Raw genomic sequence first — 18,276 nt, forward strand, 5'->3', positions numbered from 1 at the left:
GTGTGTGTGTGTGTTTGTTTGTCCTGAACACTTGTCTGACTTTGTTTGGTTGTTTTTGTCATGTTGTGTGTCTGCCTGTGTGGTTTGATTAACCCTTCTGTTGTTTAGTCCATTTGAGAATGAAGAGAAAAGCAAAGAAAGAGAAATAAAAATAAAAATAAAAAGTGAAGGAAGGAGGAGCCAGGTCCAATTAATGGAGCCAATTAACGCAGGGGCTGATGGGACTGTCCCCTCCTCCAACAGGGAGGGGAGGGGGGAAGGTGCCTGGTAGAGCGACACCGACACACACACAGAGAGAGAGAGAGCTCCTCTTTCTGCAGCTCTCCCTTCGTGCCGCTCCACAAACGGATCTCCTGCAGAACTCAGATCAGCTCTGCCTCCGAACGGAGTTCAGTCCGATCCTCCAACTTTTCTGTCCGGTCCTGAGACGGGCGGAGGTCCGAGGGGGGCCACAGGTGGAGACAAACAAGAAGCAGACAGAACTGATGGCGCTGCTGCTGCTGCCGCTGCTGCTGGCCGCCTGCCGCCGCCCGGTGTCGGCCCAGGAGCTGCCGACCGGCGGGGTGAACGGATACAGCCTCCACCCGCCCTACTTCAACCTGGCCGAGGGCACCAAGATCACCGCCACGGCCACCTGCGGCGAGGACGACACCGGCAGGACCGTCCCAGACCTGTACTGCAAGCTGGTCGGAGGGCCGGTGTCCGGAGACCCGAGCCAGACCATCCAGGTGAGCCCGGGTCCGGTGTGAGGGTCTGAGGGTCTGAGGGTCTGAGTCTGAAGGTCTGAAGGTCTGAGTCTGAAGGTCTGAGGGTCTGAGGGTCTGAGTCTGAAGGTCTGAGGGTCTGAAGGTCTGAAGGTCTGAGTCTGATGGTCTGAAGGTCTGAAGGTCTGAGGGTCTGATGGTCTGAGGGTCTGAGTCTGAAGGTCTGAAGGTCTGAAGGTCTGAGGGTCTGAGGGTCTGATGGTCTGAGGGTCTGAGGGTCTGAAGGTCTGAGGGTCTGAGGGTCTGAGGGTCTGAAGGTCTGAGGGTCTGAGGGTCTGAAGGTCTGAGTCTGAAGGTCTGAAGGTCTGAAGGTCTGAAGGTCTGAGTCTGATGGTCTGAGGGTCTGAGGGTCTGAGTCTGATGGTCTGAAGGTCTGAGGGTCTGAAGGTCTGAAGGTCTGAGTCTGAGGGTCTGAAGGTCTGAAGGTCTGAGGGTCTGAGGGTCTGAAGGTCTGAGTCTGAAGGTCTGAAGGTCTGAAGGTCTGAGTCTGATGGTCTGAGTCTGAAGGTCTGAGGGTCTGAAGGTCTGAAGGTCTGAGTCTGAAGGTCTGAAGGTCTGAAGGTCTGAAGGTCTGAGTCTGAGGGTCTGAAGGTCTGAAGGTCTGAGGGTCTGAGGGTCTGAAGGTCTGAAGGTCTGAGTCTGAGGGTCTGAAGGTCTGAAGGTCTGAGGGTCTGAGGGTCTGAGTCTGAGGGTCTGAAGGTCTGAGGGTCTGAAGGTCTGAGGGTCTGAAGGTCTGAAGGTCTGAGGGTCTGAGGGTCTGAAGGTCTGAGAGTCTGAGGGTCTGAGGGTCTGAAGGTCTGAGGGTCTGAAGGTCTGAAGGTCTGAAGGTCTGAGGGTCTGAGGGTCTGACTCCATTCTAATCTTATTTCATTGTAATCCATAAATTGGAGGTTTGGTGTTTAAAACATTTCACTGCAGTAAAAAGTTTTTCTCCAGCTCAGCTTTATTTCAGTTATCTGAATGTTTTCTGGTGTGCAGGCTGGATGGGGGTGGGGGGGGGGTTAGGGTTGGGGGGGGGGGGGGGGGGGGGGGGCAGCAGTGTGCACCAAACTCCCACCGCTCTGCCAAGTCATTATTTCATGCACTGCTTCCTATGTAGGACTTGGCAACACTTAACAGAAGCCACTTGTATAAGCAGAGCGTCCGCACAGGTTCAGATGGGAAAACAACAACAGCATCGCTGGTTAACACACAGAGCCGGGGATTAATGCAGCTTACTGGGTTAGTTAACCGGGTTAGTTAACCATTAAATCAACCCTCAGGGCAACAACATTCAGGCTTATTGCCTCTCTCTCTCTCTCTCTCTCTCTCTCCCACCTGTTGCTCACATTCCTCGCGGTGACTGACCCGTGTCCGTCCAATCAGATCGGGTTTATCCGTTCCCAGTTAGCGCGAGACGACCGAGGCCAGAGCGATGCTTCCTCTGGAGACTCTGAGTGAGTCAGACCTCGTCTCACCGCAGTCCGAGGAGTTCTACTCCGAAGAGACTTCCCGGCCTTAACGCTGTGTTTTGTTGGTCGGGAGACGTCGCTGCACAATTAGATCAGGAAGTCTCCAAAATGAACCCAAGAAATGTGTTCATCAGCTCAGGGAATGGCTCATTAGAGGTTTAGCCTCCTTTTCCTGAGCTATTGTGGCTCAGTTTTTCTGTTGGGAGGTTAATCCTGTCTTGATTTGACAGTTGATGTGAGTGTTTGTGTTAATTAAAAACAGCAGGAGGAGGAAAACAGATTGGAATGTGTGTGTGTCCTTTTTTTTTTGGTTAGCGTGGACGTTTATTTGCCGTCGTCTCTTTAGAAACCCAAAAATTCCACCAGTTTATGAACTGCAGGGGTCCCCAGAGGATAAACCTTATCGCTTTACTGACTCGTAGGTCTCATCGTTTAGATTTAATCCAGACTGTTTTGCCTCAGATGTTCGAAAGGGAAGAACTTTATTCGCTGAAGTGAAGCCCACAGTTTAGTTAAAGGTTAAAGGTCACTAAAGCAACCATCTCTTTTCCGAGGGGGGGCAGGAAGAAGGAGAGAGCTGGGGTAATACAGTACAGCATGTTGTGTTAAATGCCAGGAGGTGGTAGGTTGTTGGCTCTGAAACTGAACGGTGTGAAGAGCTGCGTCCTCCTTCAGTTCACTTACTGATGTTTTATACACAGAATAAAAAAGATTTAAAAGGTCAATAAGGAGTAAAAGAGCTTGATGAATTATTCCCTCAAATGACAAATATGCGATCGGAGATTACTGAATTTCTCCCCTCAGTTAAAAAAATCCTTCAATCTGCTGCTCAGTGTTTTTTTTTAATCTGCATTTCTCAGATGAGGAAGATAAAGCTAAACTCAGATTTTCAGAGGAGTTGAATCCAAAGGGGCTGATTTGTCTGATTTGTGATTTCATGTGCACAGATAACAGAAAATCCAGCAGGTTGACTGACAGGCCTTTTTTTGGGGCTGATAGGGTCAGATAGTGAACAGTGACCTCTGACCTCAGTGATAACAGCTGTTAACCCCACCCTTTGTTCACGTTGGTGCTTGTTTAGCTAATGCTAACGCTTACACAGCCGGCGGTGGTTGGGTCAAACGCTCAGGACAAACCAACGGGGATTACCGGAGAACGAGGAGCTTTAGGAAGCCAAGAGCAGCAGACGTCCGTTCAAGTGGAACGTGGACACGGACAATTTACGAGAATGAAAGTCAGCAGGTGGAACGTCGATATAAGACACAGGCAGTCACGCCTGCTTCTGTTGACCCACTTCTCGTTTTCCAGTGTAGAAAGAACTCTGATTGTAGTGGAAATCTATGGGAAAATGATCCTACTTCTCACTTATGTTATCAGCTCAGCAAACGAGTTTTTGAAGACTTGTGTCATTTTGACCTTTGAGATTCTGGTTGATGATTGTTTTTTTCGTCACCTCAGTTTCCTCTCCAGTTCTTCATACAAAACATTTTACTGTGCTAACGGACTGTAAACTGTGTGACAACAAGCAGAAATATAATACAAGCTATTGTGCCTTTAGTCTGCAGAAACAGAAACCTGAGCCAGGTAGCTTCAGGGACAGACAGTTGGGAAATAAATCTCCTCTCATGGGTGTTTATGGCGACTGACTGTGCAGCAGTTTGGTCTTTAGGCTTCCCTCCACTCTTTAACTTAAAGGCTGACGGGTCAGATTCCACGATAACAAATGTGTGTTAATAAGTAACTTCCTGTTGCTAAAAAAACACCCTGAAATTCATCCTCCACATTCCCAACATACAGTTGGGAATGTGGAGGATGAATTAAAAGTAGAGCTCATCCTTTTTCACGTACGAAGGTTCACGCTGACCCAGAAGTATCTGAGCGGCGGCCACGATAAGAACTGCTGGAGTCCTCTGAATGACGAGGAAAGGAGCTTCAGTGCTTCCTATCTTATCTCCTGAAGCACAGAGCTCACTGCACCTTCATTAGTCATCCCACATCCTTGCTTACTGCCTTAAGATGGTTCCTGGACTCTCTCGATACAAATCCACAGTCCAAACTCTGTAAAGCCATTTTTTATTGTTATTGTTTAAAAAAAAACTGCTGATCTTGTTTTTGCGGCTCTGAATTTATAAATGAAGTTTGTTCAAATAAAATCTTTTATAAAAGTCATTCAAATCAGATTCTCTCCTTGAATTTGCTTCAAAGAAGTTTTTTGTGGACTTTGAGGAGAAATTATCAGGAAAGGAGATTATTTAGAGACAGGAAGGTGAGTCAAAGACACGTTACAGACAAGAACACGTGTCCTCAAGACGTCTTAAATTCCCATGTCTGAAGTTAATTTGACACCAGAGGAAGTTTCAGTGCCAATAAATCTGTCTCGTCCGTCACAGGGCCAGTACTGTGACATCTGCAGCCAGGGGGAGAGTGACCGTGCCCACCCCATCACCAACGCCATCGACGGGACGGAGCGATGGTGGCAGAGCCCGCCGCTGTCCCGCAGCACCGAGTACAACGAGGTCAACGTCACGCTGGACCTCGGACAGGTAGGCCTCAGACATCTTTTTCATTCTGCGGTTTCCTTCAACTTTCTGTTCATTTTTGAATTTCTAAAAGATTTATTTCCTGTTATCGCTCACCTCAACATGTTGTGTTCATGCTTCTGTGTTTGTTGTCTCTTCCTGTTGGACTGTCGTGATGTTAGCTGGTCAGACGTTAGTTTTTTTTTTTTTTTACTTTAAGAAACGTTTCATTCATCAATGCAGTTTTCTCATCAATCCAGCCAATCTGGGATGATATGATTTACAGTTTCCCTCCGTGGGACAGATATCAGTTTGCTTTCCTGGATCTGTGTAAATGAGAGTCCAGCTGCTTTGTTAAAACCATTTTAAAGGAAGATTAAAGATTCTCTTTTTTTTTTTTTTTTTTTTTTATTTGTCCCTTTGTGTTTGTGTTTCCTTGAAATACGGAATAGATTTATTCCTGATAAAAGCTGCGTGAAGCAGAATAACCAAAGAAAGGTTCCTCTCATGTGTTTGGGTCGTTTCTGTCTTTATCTGATCAGGAGTTCTGCTCAGTAATGATGAAAAATCAGCTCTTTATTCTGTCAACACAATAAACTCAGAAACATACAGGACTGATCCAGAGACTCTGATTGGCTGTGACATCACCCAGCGGAGCCAATAGGAGCGTCCGATGTAGAGACGTGACTCTTATGGTGTCTATCAAAGATGGAGGATGAGAATAGATGCTAAACACACAGAAGGACTGATCCAGATCTGAGCTAACTTAGTTTGTGTTTCTAAATGTCAGACTTGTTAAGGTTGCTCTCTCATTAGCTGTGTTTCCAGTTCTCCTGCTGAAGAAGCAGCTTGTTTGTTCTATAGATTTTCCCGTTCAGGGAGCTTCGGCCTCTTTGTGTTTTCCACTGTCGCTCTTCACCGACCTCTTCCCCGTCTGAATGTGGCTCCTTTGTGCCGAGCTCTCCTGCTCGAGTGCCTCATTCAGTGCCCGTCTTCCCTCCCTCTTCCTCTCTCAGCCGAAGCTCTCCATAGAGAGGCAGAGAGCTGTGACAGCCGCCGTGTGTGAAGCTTGTAAAAGCTTTTATCGGCCTGTTTACCTTTGGCAGTAATAAAAGAATGAATCAAGTCTTTTAGAGCTCAATATGAAAACTGTGAGAGCCGGAGTTGGTGAGTCTGTCCGTCGTCGTCACTGAGGCGCTGAATAGATGTTGGCTGGAGGACAACAATGGCCGCCTGCTGTGTTTTCTGGGATTGGGGCCTAAAAATCTTTTTTGTTTAAAAAAAAAATCGCCAGTTAATTGATGAACACTGTAACTATTGTTTCTGTATTAAATAAGATTTAATCGCTTTAACAACAAATTTAGACAGATTTTTATTTTAATATGATGAGAATAAAATGCTCTGAATAGATCATCGATTGTCTCCTCTCCTGTGGATTGATCAGCTCAGTGTGAAACTGCCAGACTTTGCTGGTGTTTGTTGTTTAAGAGCGGCCTTCCAGCTTTAACCTGCGAAGCCTCAGAAAATATTCTGGCCCACTTTCTTTGGCTCTCAGGAAAAATGTCACTGTATCTGATTTTATAACCTCTCTACAGAACGAGTCAGCGGAGAGAACGTCAACAACCATCGACACCATGACGGACAGGAACTTTGGTTTCACTTTTATTTTGTCGCTGTTGAGCTGATATTGAGAGAGAGAGAGAGCGGTAGAGAGAGGTAGACGGTCTCTGGTTACCAGGTTGTCTTGAAAGAATGTAGGTGGGCTGAGGACAGGGATTGTGTGTGTGTGTGTGTGGTGTAGACCACCGCACACACACAGACACACACACACCCTTTAACCCCTACCTCTGCCTGAATGAAAGCTAAAAAAGAGGGAGAGATTGGAATGTCAGTTAACCTGTCTCAACCCGCCGAGGGGGGAAGTCTTGTTAAATTACCCCCAGCTCCCCGATTAGACCCCCCCCACATTTCTCACATTTCTGTCCCTCTTTATGCAAAAAGAAACTTTATTTCTTCATTCAGGTAGAAAATGGCCGACAGGTTGGAGGAGAAGTGTTGGCTGTTAGCCGGATTAGCTTAGCACGAAGCACGAACTGATGGCGTTAGGCTAAAGTTAGCTGCTCTGTTTCACCGCGGCTTTTTTCTGAACTCCGACTGACAGGAATGATTCCACTGCTGTTCACCTGCTGTGGCTCAAAGCTGAGCTGCCCTCAGCTGCCCTTGAGCAAGGCATGGCAACATCTGAGTCATGATGCACCAACCACTCCTTTCTGTCTTGTTGGTGATTTCTTATCACTCTCCTCCTGATGTTTGATTTAAATAAAGAGCTGAGCATCAGTCCGACCTCCCGACCTCCTCATATCTGAACCAGATAACTCAGCTCAATATAGACCACGTCTATCTCCTCCAGCCTTCCTATCTCCTTCCTCGTCTCACCTCTCCAGGTCACATCCATCTCCTCTCCCACCGTCTTCTTGGCTCATCCTCACACTTTGTTTTCCGTCTCCCTCCTTTTCTTTGTTGGACATCTTCCCAGACTTCACCACAGCAGCTCAGCTGCTGAAAGCCAAAGAACTGGACGGAGGTTTTTCTCCAGTTTCTCTCCCGGCTCTGGCGTCAGAAGAACAGACTTACATTGTGCTAAAAGTCAAAGCTGTGGATTATCTAAAAGGAACAATGAACCTCATGCAAGTGATTGAAGGGAACTTTTCCCATTTTCCCATTTGGTTGTGTTTTGATGGATTAATGTTCACGAGTGAGATTGTTTCTGTTTTCATCGGAAGAAAAAGAGCAGCCATGATGCCTCAGTTTGAATTCAAATGAATAAACTTAAAGCCGATTGACATTCAGAAGAAGAAAATAAGAAGTCATCCATTAAAACGATTAAAAGATGAAGAAGGATAGAGACCAGTGGTCACAGGGTCAGAGTTAAATTAAAATCAGTTTTTATCAGTTTATCAGTTTAATCAGTGCGTTCATTTTGTGTGTTCACAGGAATTTTCTGGTTTCAGATGCAGAACATGTCACTTCCTTATTTTCCAGGTCCTTTTATCCATATTAGTCTGCCCTGTGTTCTTTTGTTTCTTCGTGTCTGTCACACATTCAACCGATCGCTGGAAGAACGTGAATCGTCACGATGGCTTCACACCCAGTTCAACACATTTCACTGTTGTGTATATGAGCCGAGAGTGATGTAACGTTGTGTTTCAGTGCATAGGTGTGTGTTGGCATTCCTCAGGTGTGCGATAGTGGAATGATTTTGATTGCAGGTAAAGCACACCGATAGGAGCTGAGCTAGAAAAGCAATAAATTGAGTTTGAAGGCCTGAAAAAAGCCTCCAGGCTCCGGGACGATGTTCTAAAGGTGGTCTGATTCTCAATCAGGTTTTGGTTCTGTATTAATCCAGTAAAAGTCTCAGACCTCAGAGAAATGATTGCAGTCTTGGTGATGTCAAAACAGTCTTGCAGGATTTATTTCCCTTTTTACCTGAAATCTTCTAATCAGGGGGCTCAGATAGTAGAAACCAAAATAAAGTAAAGCCTGAGTGACCTGACCCTTTAAATCACCTTTAACTTGGACTTAATCCCACGAATCTGTATTAAAGTATGAAAAGATTCACTCAGTGCTGGAAATGGAAACCTCTGGCTGCCATGCGGCCCTAATTTCCCGTGTGCGCTGAAAGATTTCCCTCCAGGACAAACACCAACAAAGAGCCGTGTACACAGACACACACAGTTGTATCCAGTGTCGAGGCAGCTCCATTGTTCGCTGTGTGTAGGAGCGAGCTCGGTGCCAACGGCTGCAGATTGAACGCTTCCTGCCATTGATGCAGGTTGAGCTGTGAAAGTGCCAGCCGGCTCCGAGCTGCAGGGCGGCGGCTCGGCCGAAAGCGAAGCTGCACAAAACACAAACCAGAAGTTCAGTTTGGTTTAATCTTAGTGCAGCTTTCTGAAGGCCGACAGTCAGCAGACTGTGTAGGTGTGTGCGCATGTTGCCTGTCAGCCTTTGTGGTCTTCCAGCAGTTGCAAAGTTGTGTAACTCCACAGAGCTTCAGGTAGAGTAATGTGTTGGACATACAGAATCAAAGAACTTGGTTCGAATCCGGATTTTATATCATGAACTGGAAGAAGCTCAAATCCTGACAAACCTTTGGATGTTAACCTTGTTAATGCTTTAACAAGAAAATCACTAAAATATGTGGACGCAACGTCAAATTTCAAATGAAATACAGTTTATTGTTTTAACGTATAATAGAACCATGACTGAGGCTCGGTCGACACTTCTGTCATATTTTATGTCTTTATGGGAAACACAAATGGCTCATCTGTAGGGGGAGCTGACCCCCCCAGGAGCAAAGGCTCATGGGATTCAGGGGGTTTATTTCATCATGTGCTTGTTTTGGCAGAATGAAGTTCCATCTTCTAAATGTGTGTGTGTGTGTGTCTCTGATTGGCCGTCATGTCTCAGGCTCTCACGTCGTTATCAGACACAGGGGCTGATGGGAAGGACTACGGTGGACATGATGGCTCAAACTGACCTCCTCAATGAAACATACAGTTTTATTTTTATTTTAAAACAAAAGAAAAAATATCGGCTGATTGATTCGACCACCAAATTAAAACAAATGAATTCTGACTTTCTGTGAATTAGTAGGAATGCTGATTGACGGACGGTTCCATCCAATCAGGTCTGCTGGTGACGGAAACAGGAGATCTGACTGCTGCTGTTTTTGTTTTGGAGTGAAGCTGAAAGCGGCACAGAGTCGTCGTTGTAGGTGTCGATTCACACTGAGATGGAAAATACTGAGCTTTGTGTCGCTTCTCTGTCGGATCCTGATCAGTGTGAATGTCCCACACTGTCAGCTATCTGCTGCGATCATCATCAGCTTATTAGGAAACTGATGTATTTCTGTCGGTGACTCAGCCTACCGCATGTTTTAGTCACATCTCCTCATAGTGGCCTCTTTTATATTTCTTTTATTTAGGTCTCTTCGTCTTTTTAGGGGTCAACAGTCGCGCTCTTTCATTCCTCTCTTAACTCCTCCCAGCTCTCATTTTCACTCCCTTCACCCCCCCGGGTCCGTCCCGCTCGCTCAGGGTTAAACGTGATTAAACCTCTGACACTTTGTCCTCACACAAACGCTGACACACAACACAGGGCACATTTTTTAGTCATTCATTATGTTTAGTGGGCAGGAAAATGAGCAGAGGGCGGGGGGGGGCAAATCTGACCTTAATAGGGCAGAAAAGAGACGCTGATGTTCTGTAAACCAGAATAAAGGAGGAATGACGGATGGATGGAGGTTCAAAATAGCTGGCTGATATTTCAGGGGTCATTTTTTCACTGCTTCTGTGTGTCGTTGTTGTTTCTGATATCAGGTTGTGTTGATGTTGGCGGGTCAACCTCTCACTTTTAGCCTGCTTCATCGTAGTTCGCTTCACGTTTTCCTGGGAAACATCCAAATGAGATGAAAGTAATGTTCATCGTCTGAAACAACACACATTTAAAGCCAAGTTCATTGAAATTTAGCAAAAAGCAAAAAGTACATTGTCTAATTTCAGTGTAGTTTATTTCTCCTGAGTGGAGTTAAACGTCTGAATTAATAAAGAGAAGTTCAAGAAAACATGAAGTTAATGAGAGTGAGGAGGAGAGAAGGACTCCAGCTGGGACAGAAACAGAAAGGAGTTTATTCATAGTCTATTTTCGATTGAAATGTCAAGTGTGTGTGTGTGTGTGTGTGTGTGTGTGTCATTATCAAAGCAGAGGAAGGAATTATAAGATGATGCCTGACTGGTTTGATTTTGGTGTGTGTGTGTCGCTCCATAGCTGTGCGTGGTGTTTGTTCCGACCTGCTGAACTGTCACAGGTCAAAGGTCGTTGTTCTTAACTTCCTGTTGCTTTGAACTGCCTGACTGCTCACACACACTCGTCTGTCATACTTTCTCTCCGTCTCCCTCCTTTCCTTCCTTCACCTGCTCACTCATCTTTTCTCCTCTCTCTCTGTTTCCTCCCGTCCTGATGATGACGACATGACAGAATAAGATGGATGGAGATGTGGAGGCGTGTGGAAACACAGATGTATTTAAAGCTTAAAGGTCGCCATGACTCTTCTGGTTAATGAAAGAAAATCAGTTAACCAGTTGTTTATCATCGTAATGATTTCATCTATTATTGTAAATAAAAAACAATCGTTATTTAATCACGGCAGACGTCTTCTCTCGATGTTAAATGAGTCAATGATAATCAGTGATGTGGATCCGGGCCGGCTCCAGTTCTGGTTCAGGGTGTCTATAACCAGGAAACATGTCGTCCATTCAGCTCCGTCTCTTTTGCTCGTCCTCACAACCTCCTTTTGAAGCAGCGGTCCCGGAGGCTTCGCATTCAGACACCTCCTCAATGGGCCCTTTATCCCCGCAGAGCGTTCGGCCCATTCACAGACGGAGGAGGACAAACATGGAGGAAACGGCTGGCTGTGAATGGCTGAAGTGTTTTCACAGGGAGACGGGACTCGATGGGAAATGAATTAATCATCCACTCATCTTCTACCTCTGATCTGTTTCCGGGTCACGGGGGGTTCTGGAGCCAATCCCAGCTCACCCTGGACAGGTCTCCAGTCCATCACAGAGACAGTCTGAACTCAAACAGGATGTCTTTGGACGGTGGGAGGAAGCCGTGCTGAAGGTATTTTCCTTCCTCCGTGTTTGTAGGATGTTTATTTTTTTCAAGGTCTTCATGAGCTGTTGACAGAATCCTCCGTCCTTTAAGACCAAACGTCCTTTGCACTAACACACCTTTAACACACTCGTCCTCGTTCCAGCTAAAATGGAGAAGGGTGGATTGTTGTTATTTTATTTTTCAGCCAATCAGAGCAAAGGAACCCAGAGTGAGTCCTGGAAATAAGGCTAATGGGTTATTTAGTTATTTCAGGGAGATGTTTTTGTCTTTGTTAGTTTGTTTTATTGTGTGTTAATGTTGAGGAGCGACGCTGTGATAGCTGCACGTTCATGTTAGCAGCGTTTGGCTAACAGGTGACGTCACGATGAAGGCTACCTGAGCAATAAGTTCAGTATCCTGGTGAGATGAGGAGCAGAAACTTCTCCATTTGTTTGAAGGTCAGCGATCCAACAGATATCAGCCATCAAGGCGAGAAAGGAGGAAATGAGCTCGGACTTGATCTGATCAAAACGAGGACGGACGTCATTTTTACAGTTCAGAAAACTGAAATATCTTTTTTTTTTTCTCTAAATCTGTTGAAACACGGCGTCTAATTCACACTTTGGACATCGAGTCGAATGTTGACGGAGCAGTATTCCCCAAAAAGCTCTGGCCAGTCCAGATCGAGGATTTGGCCTCGGATCTTCAGATCAGCGTGTCCAGCTGCAGGAGGACACTGTCTGGGTTTAGTCTGGAGACAGGAGCAGGACAGACAAACACTTTGTGTCCCGCAGAAGGACACCACCTACTTTGAGCACTTTTCTCAAAGCTCTGCCAAACCAGACTAAGAATAGCCTCGATGCTAATGTGTGGCATCAATCGCACAATGAGCTCATTTTGGTGCGACGGAGAAGCTGGACTCTCATTCTGATGCTGACTCATTTTCACACTGATCTGAACGAGAGAACCAGAACTGGACCTGTTGTGTTGTCTGGACGCATCATCAGGTGGTCGTACGGTTCATGTTCAGAAATAATGGCGTTAGCATTTAGCTCAGATTCAGTCTGAGTTCAGTCTCAGTTTTTATCGTGACATGGATCTGTGAGGGAAACAAACATAACACAAATCCATATTTACAGCACAAACTGCTGTTTTAAGCATAACTCAGTCCAGCAAAACAAACAAAAATCACTATTATTTCTCTTTTTTTAAAGATGCTCTTTAAAGTCAGAGATGTTTCACAGTTCCTCTGAAGCTTACCTGAAGTCTATTGGAAATCTTTTCCCATATTTACTTGTTTCCCAGCTCGAGAGAAAGAACGACAGACACAATAAAATGTTCAGAGAGAGAGCGAGAGAGGTTGGCCTTGTTAATGGGACAGTAAATATTGGCTTTAAGCGGGTCGACTTCGGTTTGTTTGAGTTTCTCTTCTTTTCTTAGCTGGAAAATGAAACAAAGGAGGAGGAGGAGGAAACGGAGGAAGGTCAACGAGGTAGAGTTCTGCTTTAATGTTTCATTTCTAAAGATAAAGGTCGTCTGAGTTCATCTTAATCTGTCATCAAAACACAAACTTCACATTTCGTGAATTAGCAGCGATCTCATTCATCATTATCAGCGTCGCACAACAGTACAATAAAGAGGAAGTCCAACAGTAATAAAGCTTTACCTGATAGTCACGAGGCCAACTGTGTTTAATAACCTCTTCTTTGCTTTGCTTTTACACAAAACTGATGTTCATTTGTGGTTAGCCCCGTGAACATTAGTTTGGATTTTTTATTATTTAATCAAAGAGGATAGGAAGCCGACAGGAAACCGAACATGGATGTTTTGTCCTTCTTTGATTTCTCCTTCAGTCTTTTTTGCTTTTTTTTCTGAATTTCCCTGAAGCGTGTTTTCAGGTCTTACTGTCGTGAGGCCGCAGAAACGTGAGTCACCGGAGAGAGGAGATGGGGGGCAGCAAACAGAAGGGAGTGTTTCCCATAGTTAAGTCATAAAACAGTGAATGGGAGGTGTGTGTGTGTGTGTGTGTGTGTGTGTGTGTGTGTGTGTGTGTGTGTGTGTGTGTGTGTGTGTGTGTGTGTGGGTGTGTGTGTGTGTACAGGGTTTGGCGTCACACTGAGTTTTTTAACAGTTCGGAGTTTGTGAACTGAAATGAAACAGTCAGTTGGATAAATGTCCAGATTCTGTTTGATGGAGTTGTTTGTGAGATAAAACTCACGTTGGCGGTGAACAGCTGAAGGATAAAATCCTCAAACTGACCCTGAAAGTGAAATCTGAAGAGGAAGAAGCCAAAGGACTCATTTCATCATCCTTACTCACTTCAAGACTTCCTTCCTCCCCGTTTCCCTTCACTGGTCTCTCTGTAAAAACTCTACTTTGGGCTCAGACACTTTGATAAGTTGCTGCCAGCTGTTGGCCGGGATCGAACCTGTGACACCGTGCAGCCCGTCGGCCCGTGTGCCGCCGTGTGCAGTGTCTGTTGGCAGCTGTTGATCTTCAGCACCAACATCCAGATTTTGTCTGTCTGTCTCTCTCTCTCCCTCCCTGTCTCTTTCCCCGTCTGTGTCCCCCCCCCCCCCCCCCCCCACCTCTCTCTCTCCCTGTCTGTCTGTTATATTTCTATTTGGTTTGATTTCGGGGTTAATAGACTCGACCTTTTGGTTTGTGTTGAATCTCTCTGGTCGACCTTTACTCCCCCGTTTCTTCCTCCCTTATCACCCTCCTCCTCCTCTTCATTGCTTATTATGGGATGCACTCCGGCTGTCCGTCAGAAAAAGGGAGCAGGAGGGAGGATGTAGTGAAGGTCACCGGGGAGGAGACTGTCAGAAGTTTCTGTTCGGTGTTACTTTATTAATCATCGTTTAAAAAATGAATGAATGAGAAACTGATTTACGTTCTTATTTATGAGTTTGTTTGTTTTTTTTTTCTCTGTGTTCGTTTTAGTCCCCCAACATGCAGCTCCTATGCTCCCTGCCTTGGCCTCCTTGTCTCCTTGTCTCCTTTCACCCTCCTTCCTAGCCTGTTCTGATAAGACTCCTGAGAAAAAGCCTCCGACACCGTTTCCACGACGGTCTTGGCTCTTATCTCTCCTCCTGTCTGCTCTCCTTATCGTCTGTCCGTTACCTGGTCAGGTTAGCATCGAGATTTAAATGTCAGGTTAAGAAAACCTTCATTTTGTAATTATGGAGAATCTGTGACAAAGTTTAGGTTTTCTTCTCAAAATATCAGAGATATTTCAGATCATCTTCTATGACTTAAAATGTCACAGTTATAAAGTTGCTTTTAGAAGAATTGTTGGGAAAGCTTCCACGTCCATAATCCCCATAATCCCTTGGGGGCTGTTTGAAGTTTTTTCCAGGGGGAAGTCAGTGTTTCCGACGCTCCGACATCCCTGGAATGCGGCGCTTCTTCTCTCGCCCCGACTTGTTGGAGATGGAGCTTATTTTAACGGCACTCACATCAGAGTGGAGATGGAGACAGATGAGGACAGGGTCTGTAATCTCAACATTTCTCAGGTGTTTGAGAAACACTCCAGCTCGGCGGCTGAGCGTGTGCAGGCCGGCTGCAGGTGAAGGGGGGTGGGCGGGGTCAGGGCTCCGGCCTCTGGCCGCAGAAGTCTGACTTGACTCAGGCTTATTTCTCCTTTTTCTTTGTTCACTCTTAATGTGGAAATCAAAATCGGACACAAAATGTGTGGCAATTGTTCTGCAGAGTCAGATTGTACTGAAGTCTATGGGAAAATGTCCGTCCCTCTCCCTCTTAACCTAAAATAAGATAAAGGCTTATAGATGTTACGGTGAAATCATTTTTCACGAGAATCTCACCTGCAGGAGTGAATCTGTTCCTCTGAGGTCAGCGTGGCCTTTCTCCTCGTGCACAGATTTTATATATGACGTACGACCTTCCTTCAATAATAACTGAGCAGATTCAGGCCACCGTCGTTCCATAAGATCAGATGACTCTGTGTAAATATGTCGTCTCACAGATGGACGGACGGCTCTCAAAAAGAAACGTTTTAACGGTGAAACCTGAAACTGACACAAAATGCTCTCACCAACATGTGAGACCAGTTGTGAGGATTTTTTCTTGGGAATTCTGTCCTGGAATCCAACAGGGCGAGTCGATGGAGCTTTCCAAATCCTAAGAGAGACGGGAGGGGACGGTGGGGGCTCGGATAGAAATTTAGATGAACTTTTCTATTTGTTTGGACGCTCTTTGACCTGCTGCAGAGGATTTTTAACAACGCTGACTCTTCAGTTTTCAGCCCTGAACTCACAAACGGAAGCTGCAGGTGAACAGATGACACGTTTGAAGCTTCTTGTTCCGTAAAAACGGATCGAGCTTTTGACGAGGAGGAAATGCTGCTTTTCAAAATAAAACGACACCAGCTGAAGTTTCTCTCACCGTCAGTAAAACTTCAGACGCACTGAAGGCTCAACAACAAAGGAATCATTCTGAAGTAAAAGGATTGGAGGATGGACCGAGAGGAAGATGAAGATGAAGAGGGAGAGAGAAGCATGTGGGGAGGATTAGGAAAGGGAGGAAGGAAAGAAGGAAAGGTACAAAACTGAGACACTGAGATTGACTTGGAATGTGAAGAATGACCTTCGCTCTCTGGGAGCTGTCCAAGCCTGACACACACACACACACACACACACACACACACACACACACAGCAGTTGCCATCTCTCCACACAGATACCCGGATAGACTGTACAAGGAATAAATGACCCTCTGTGTGTGTGTGTGTTTCAGTCTGGCTCCACTGGATCTTCCTGCAGAGACACATCAGACACTGACGGACTGATAGCAGGCAGATAATAAGAAGTCAGAATGGATTTAAGGTGGAACGTTTCACTGCAGCTACGACACGATATCTGTTTCATCAGAAATGTTTTCGCTCATCGGACACAGAAGAACGCTTCTCTTTCCAAAGTAGCTTCAGTCTGATTTCTTTTTTTTCTGGCCAAACTCTCCTCTCAGTCGTTCCACGTCAAGATCTGCTGCTTTTATTCGTCTTCTGTCAATTACAGACTCTGATCAGCTCTAATCTAATCTAATTAATGCTCTTTGAGGTGATGACGGACAGGTCCTTTCATGCTCCGCCCCTTTCTCCACAGCGCCACCATCGTTCCTCTGGGCCCGTCCCCCCTCCACCTCTCGACACGTTCCCTCACACATCTCTTTGTTCTGCCCGTCCACCAAAAACACACACACACCAGAACGTCTGTCCGTGCTGCGTTCAGAGGCCTGTCGGACGTCACACACTCACTTCATTTAATCATCAATCAACCAATCAGAGACGCACAAACTGACAATCAAAGCTTTAACAACACAAACGTGCTGTGTTTAGGTTTGGACACACATCATCATCACAGAGATCAGTTTGTGTTTGAGCCTGATTAGATTCTGGTCCTGATCCAGATCTTTATCGTGCCTGAGGTAGAAATTCGTTCATCAGAATCAATCACAGAAAACTGAGCAGCTCCAGTCGTTCAGTTTAAACTTTTACTGAACCAGTTTAGACTTCACATGTCCTCCCTTCCTCCCTCTGTCCTTCCCTCTGTCCCTTTGTTAATGTCCCCCGTCTTATCTCCATGGTTACCTGAGGCTCCGGGAATGTGGTGCCACCAAGGAATGTGTAGAATTATTAAACCAGCCAGGGGGCTACAAACACACACACACACACACGCACACACACACACACACACACACACACACACACACCTGCATTCCTCCAACTGCTCACGTATCCTAAATGAGGTTCCTTCAAACTTCTACACGTTTCTAATAAACCTGCATTTCCTCCTGTGGCCTTAAGCTTCCTAACCAATCCGTCCTCCCTCCTCTCCTTCTGTCCTTCCGTCCTTCCGTCCTTCTGTCCTTCTGTCCTTCTGTCCTCACCGCTCATCATAAATCATCCTGTCGTCTTCGAGGCCACAGAGTTGAGATCTGAGTCAGTTTGACCCGTTGCCATAGTAACGGCTGTTTGGCCACTACTAATCCATAAATCCCAGAAAGAGTCCGTGTGTGTGTGCAGCAGACAGAAAGTTTTGTTGTTGATTTTGTGTCTTTTTTGTGCGGCTCACATAAAGTTTTCTTGTGCATTTTGTAATGCACATGAGTGCGGCGGCAGGTTGCCATGGTGACCGGTGGCCGCTCGTGACGCTGCAGCTGATTGTCTTTATTCTTAAAGCTGATCACTGTTTGGTTCCTCAGATCTGAAGGAGGTTTGGTTGGAGTTCTCTCAGTGGACAGATCCTGATGTGTGTCCAAAAATACCGGAAGGTTCTTTTTTTTTTATCTGAAGTGAAAAAAATCCTGAAACAGCAACTCTGGAATTTTCGCAGAAATAGATGTTAAAATGATGCTGTGTTGATTTTAAAGGGCACCGACCGAGACAACCGGTCCCAAGGTCATGTGACCCGTCTGGTCACGTGACCTGTCTGTGTCTCTGATCTTCACCCTGAATCAGAGTTTTCTTTCTTCTAGTATTGTTTTGGTTCCAGGTATTTTAATTTTAATGCTAACAGAGAAAAACTGACTCCATCATCATCTTCCTTTCGTTCACACACACACATTGTTGGCATTCCACACTGATCAAGTAGTGTGTGTGTGTGTGTGTGTGTGTGTGTGTGTGTGTGGCCTGTTCTCTCAATGGCACAAACCTTCTTCTTCATATATGTTGGTGTTTTACTGAATATTTTAACATTATGAGCAGAACACATCGACTGTCAGTTCAAATTAAGATCATGAAATAATCCAAAATTCATGAACACATAAATACTGATGATGATATTTATTTACAGATCATTTTGAAAATCTAAACAGCAGCAAAACAGAATCAAATCCAAATTTTGAACAGAAAAGAATAAAAGATGAGTAACT

General features: G+C 45.5%; 1 protein-coding gene across 1 annotated transcript in view; it reads left to right on the forward strand.

Annotated features, from left to right (window-relative positions):
- Positions 1-326: 326 nt before the first annotated feature.
- lama5 (laminin, alpha 5) overlaps positions 327-18,276 on the forward strand; it is a 53,212-nt gene continuing 35,262 nt past the window's right edge. Inside the window, exons 1-2 of the mRNA XM_029505779.1 lie at positions 327-728; positions 4,606-4,758. Coding sequence (XP_029361639.1) covers positions 486-728; positions 4,606-4,758 — 396 coding nt within the window. The 5' untranslated portion in view covers positions 327-485. The remainder of the gene's footprint in view (positions 729-4,605; positions 4,759-18,276) is intronic.

The sequence above is a fragment of the Echeneis naucrates genome, chromosome 7, assembly GCF_900963305.1.
Source record: "Echeneis naucrates chromosome 7, fEcheNa1.1, whole genome shotgun sequence".
NCBI classification, from domain to species: domain Eukaryota; kingdom Metazoa; phylum Chordata; class Actinopteri; order Carangiformes; family Echeneidae; genus Echeneis; species Echeneis naucrates.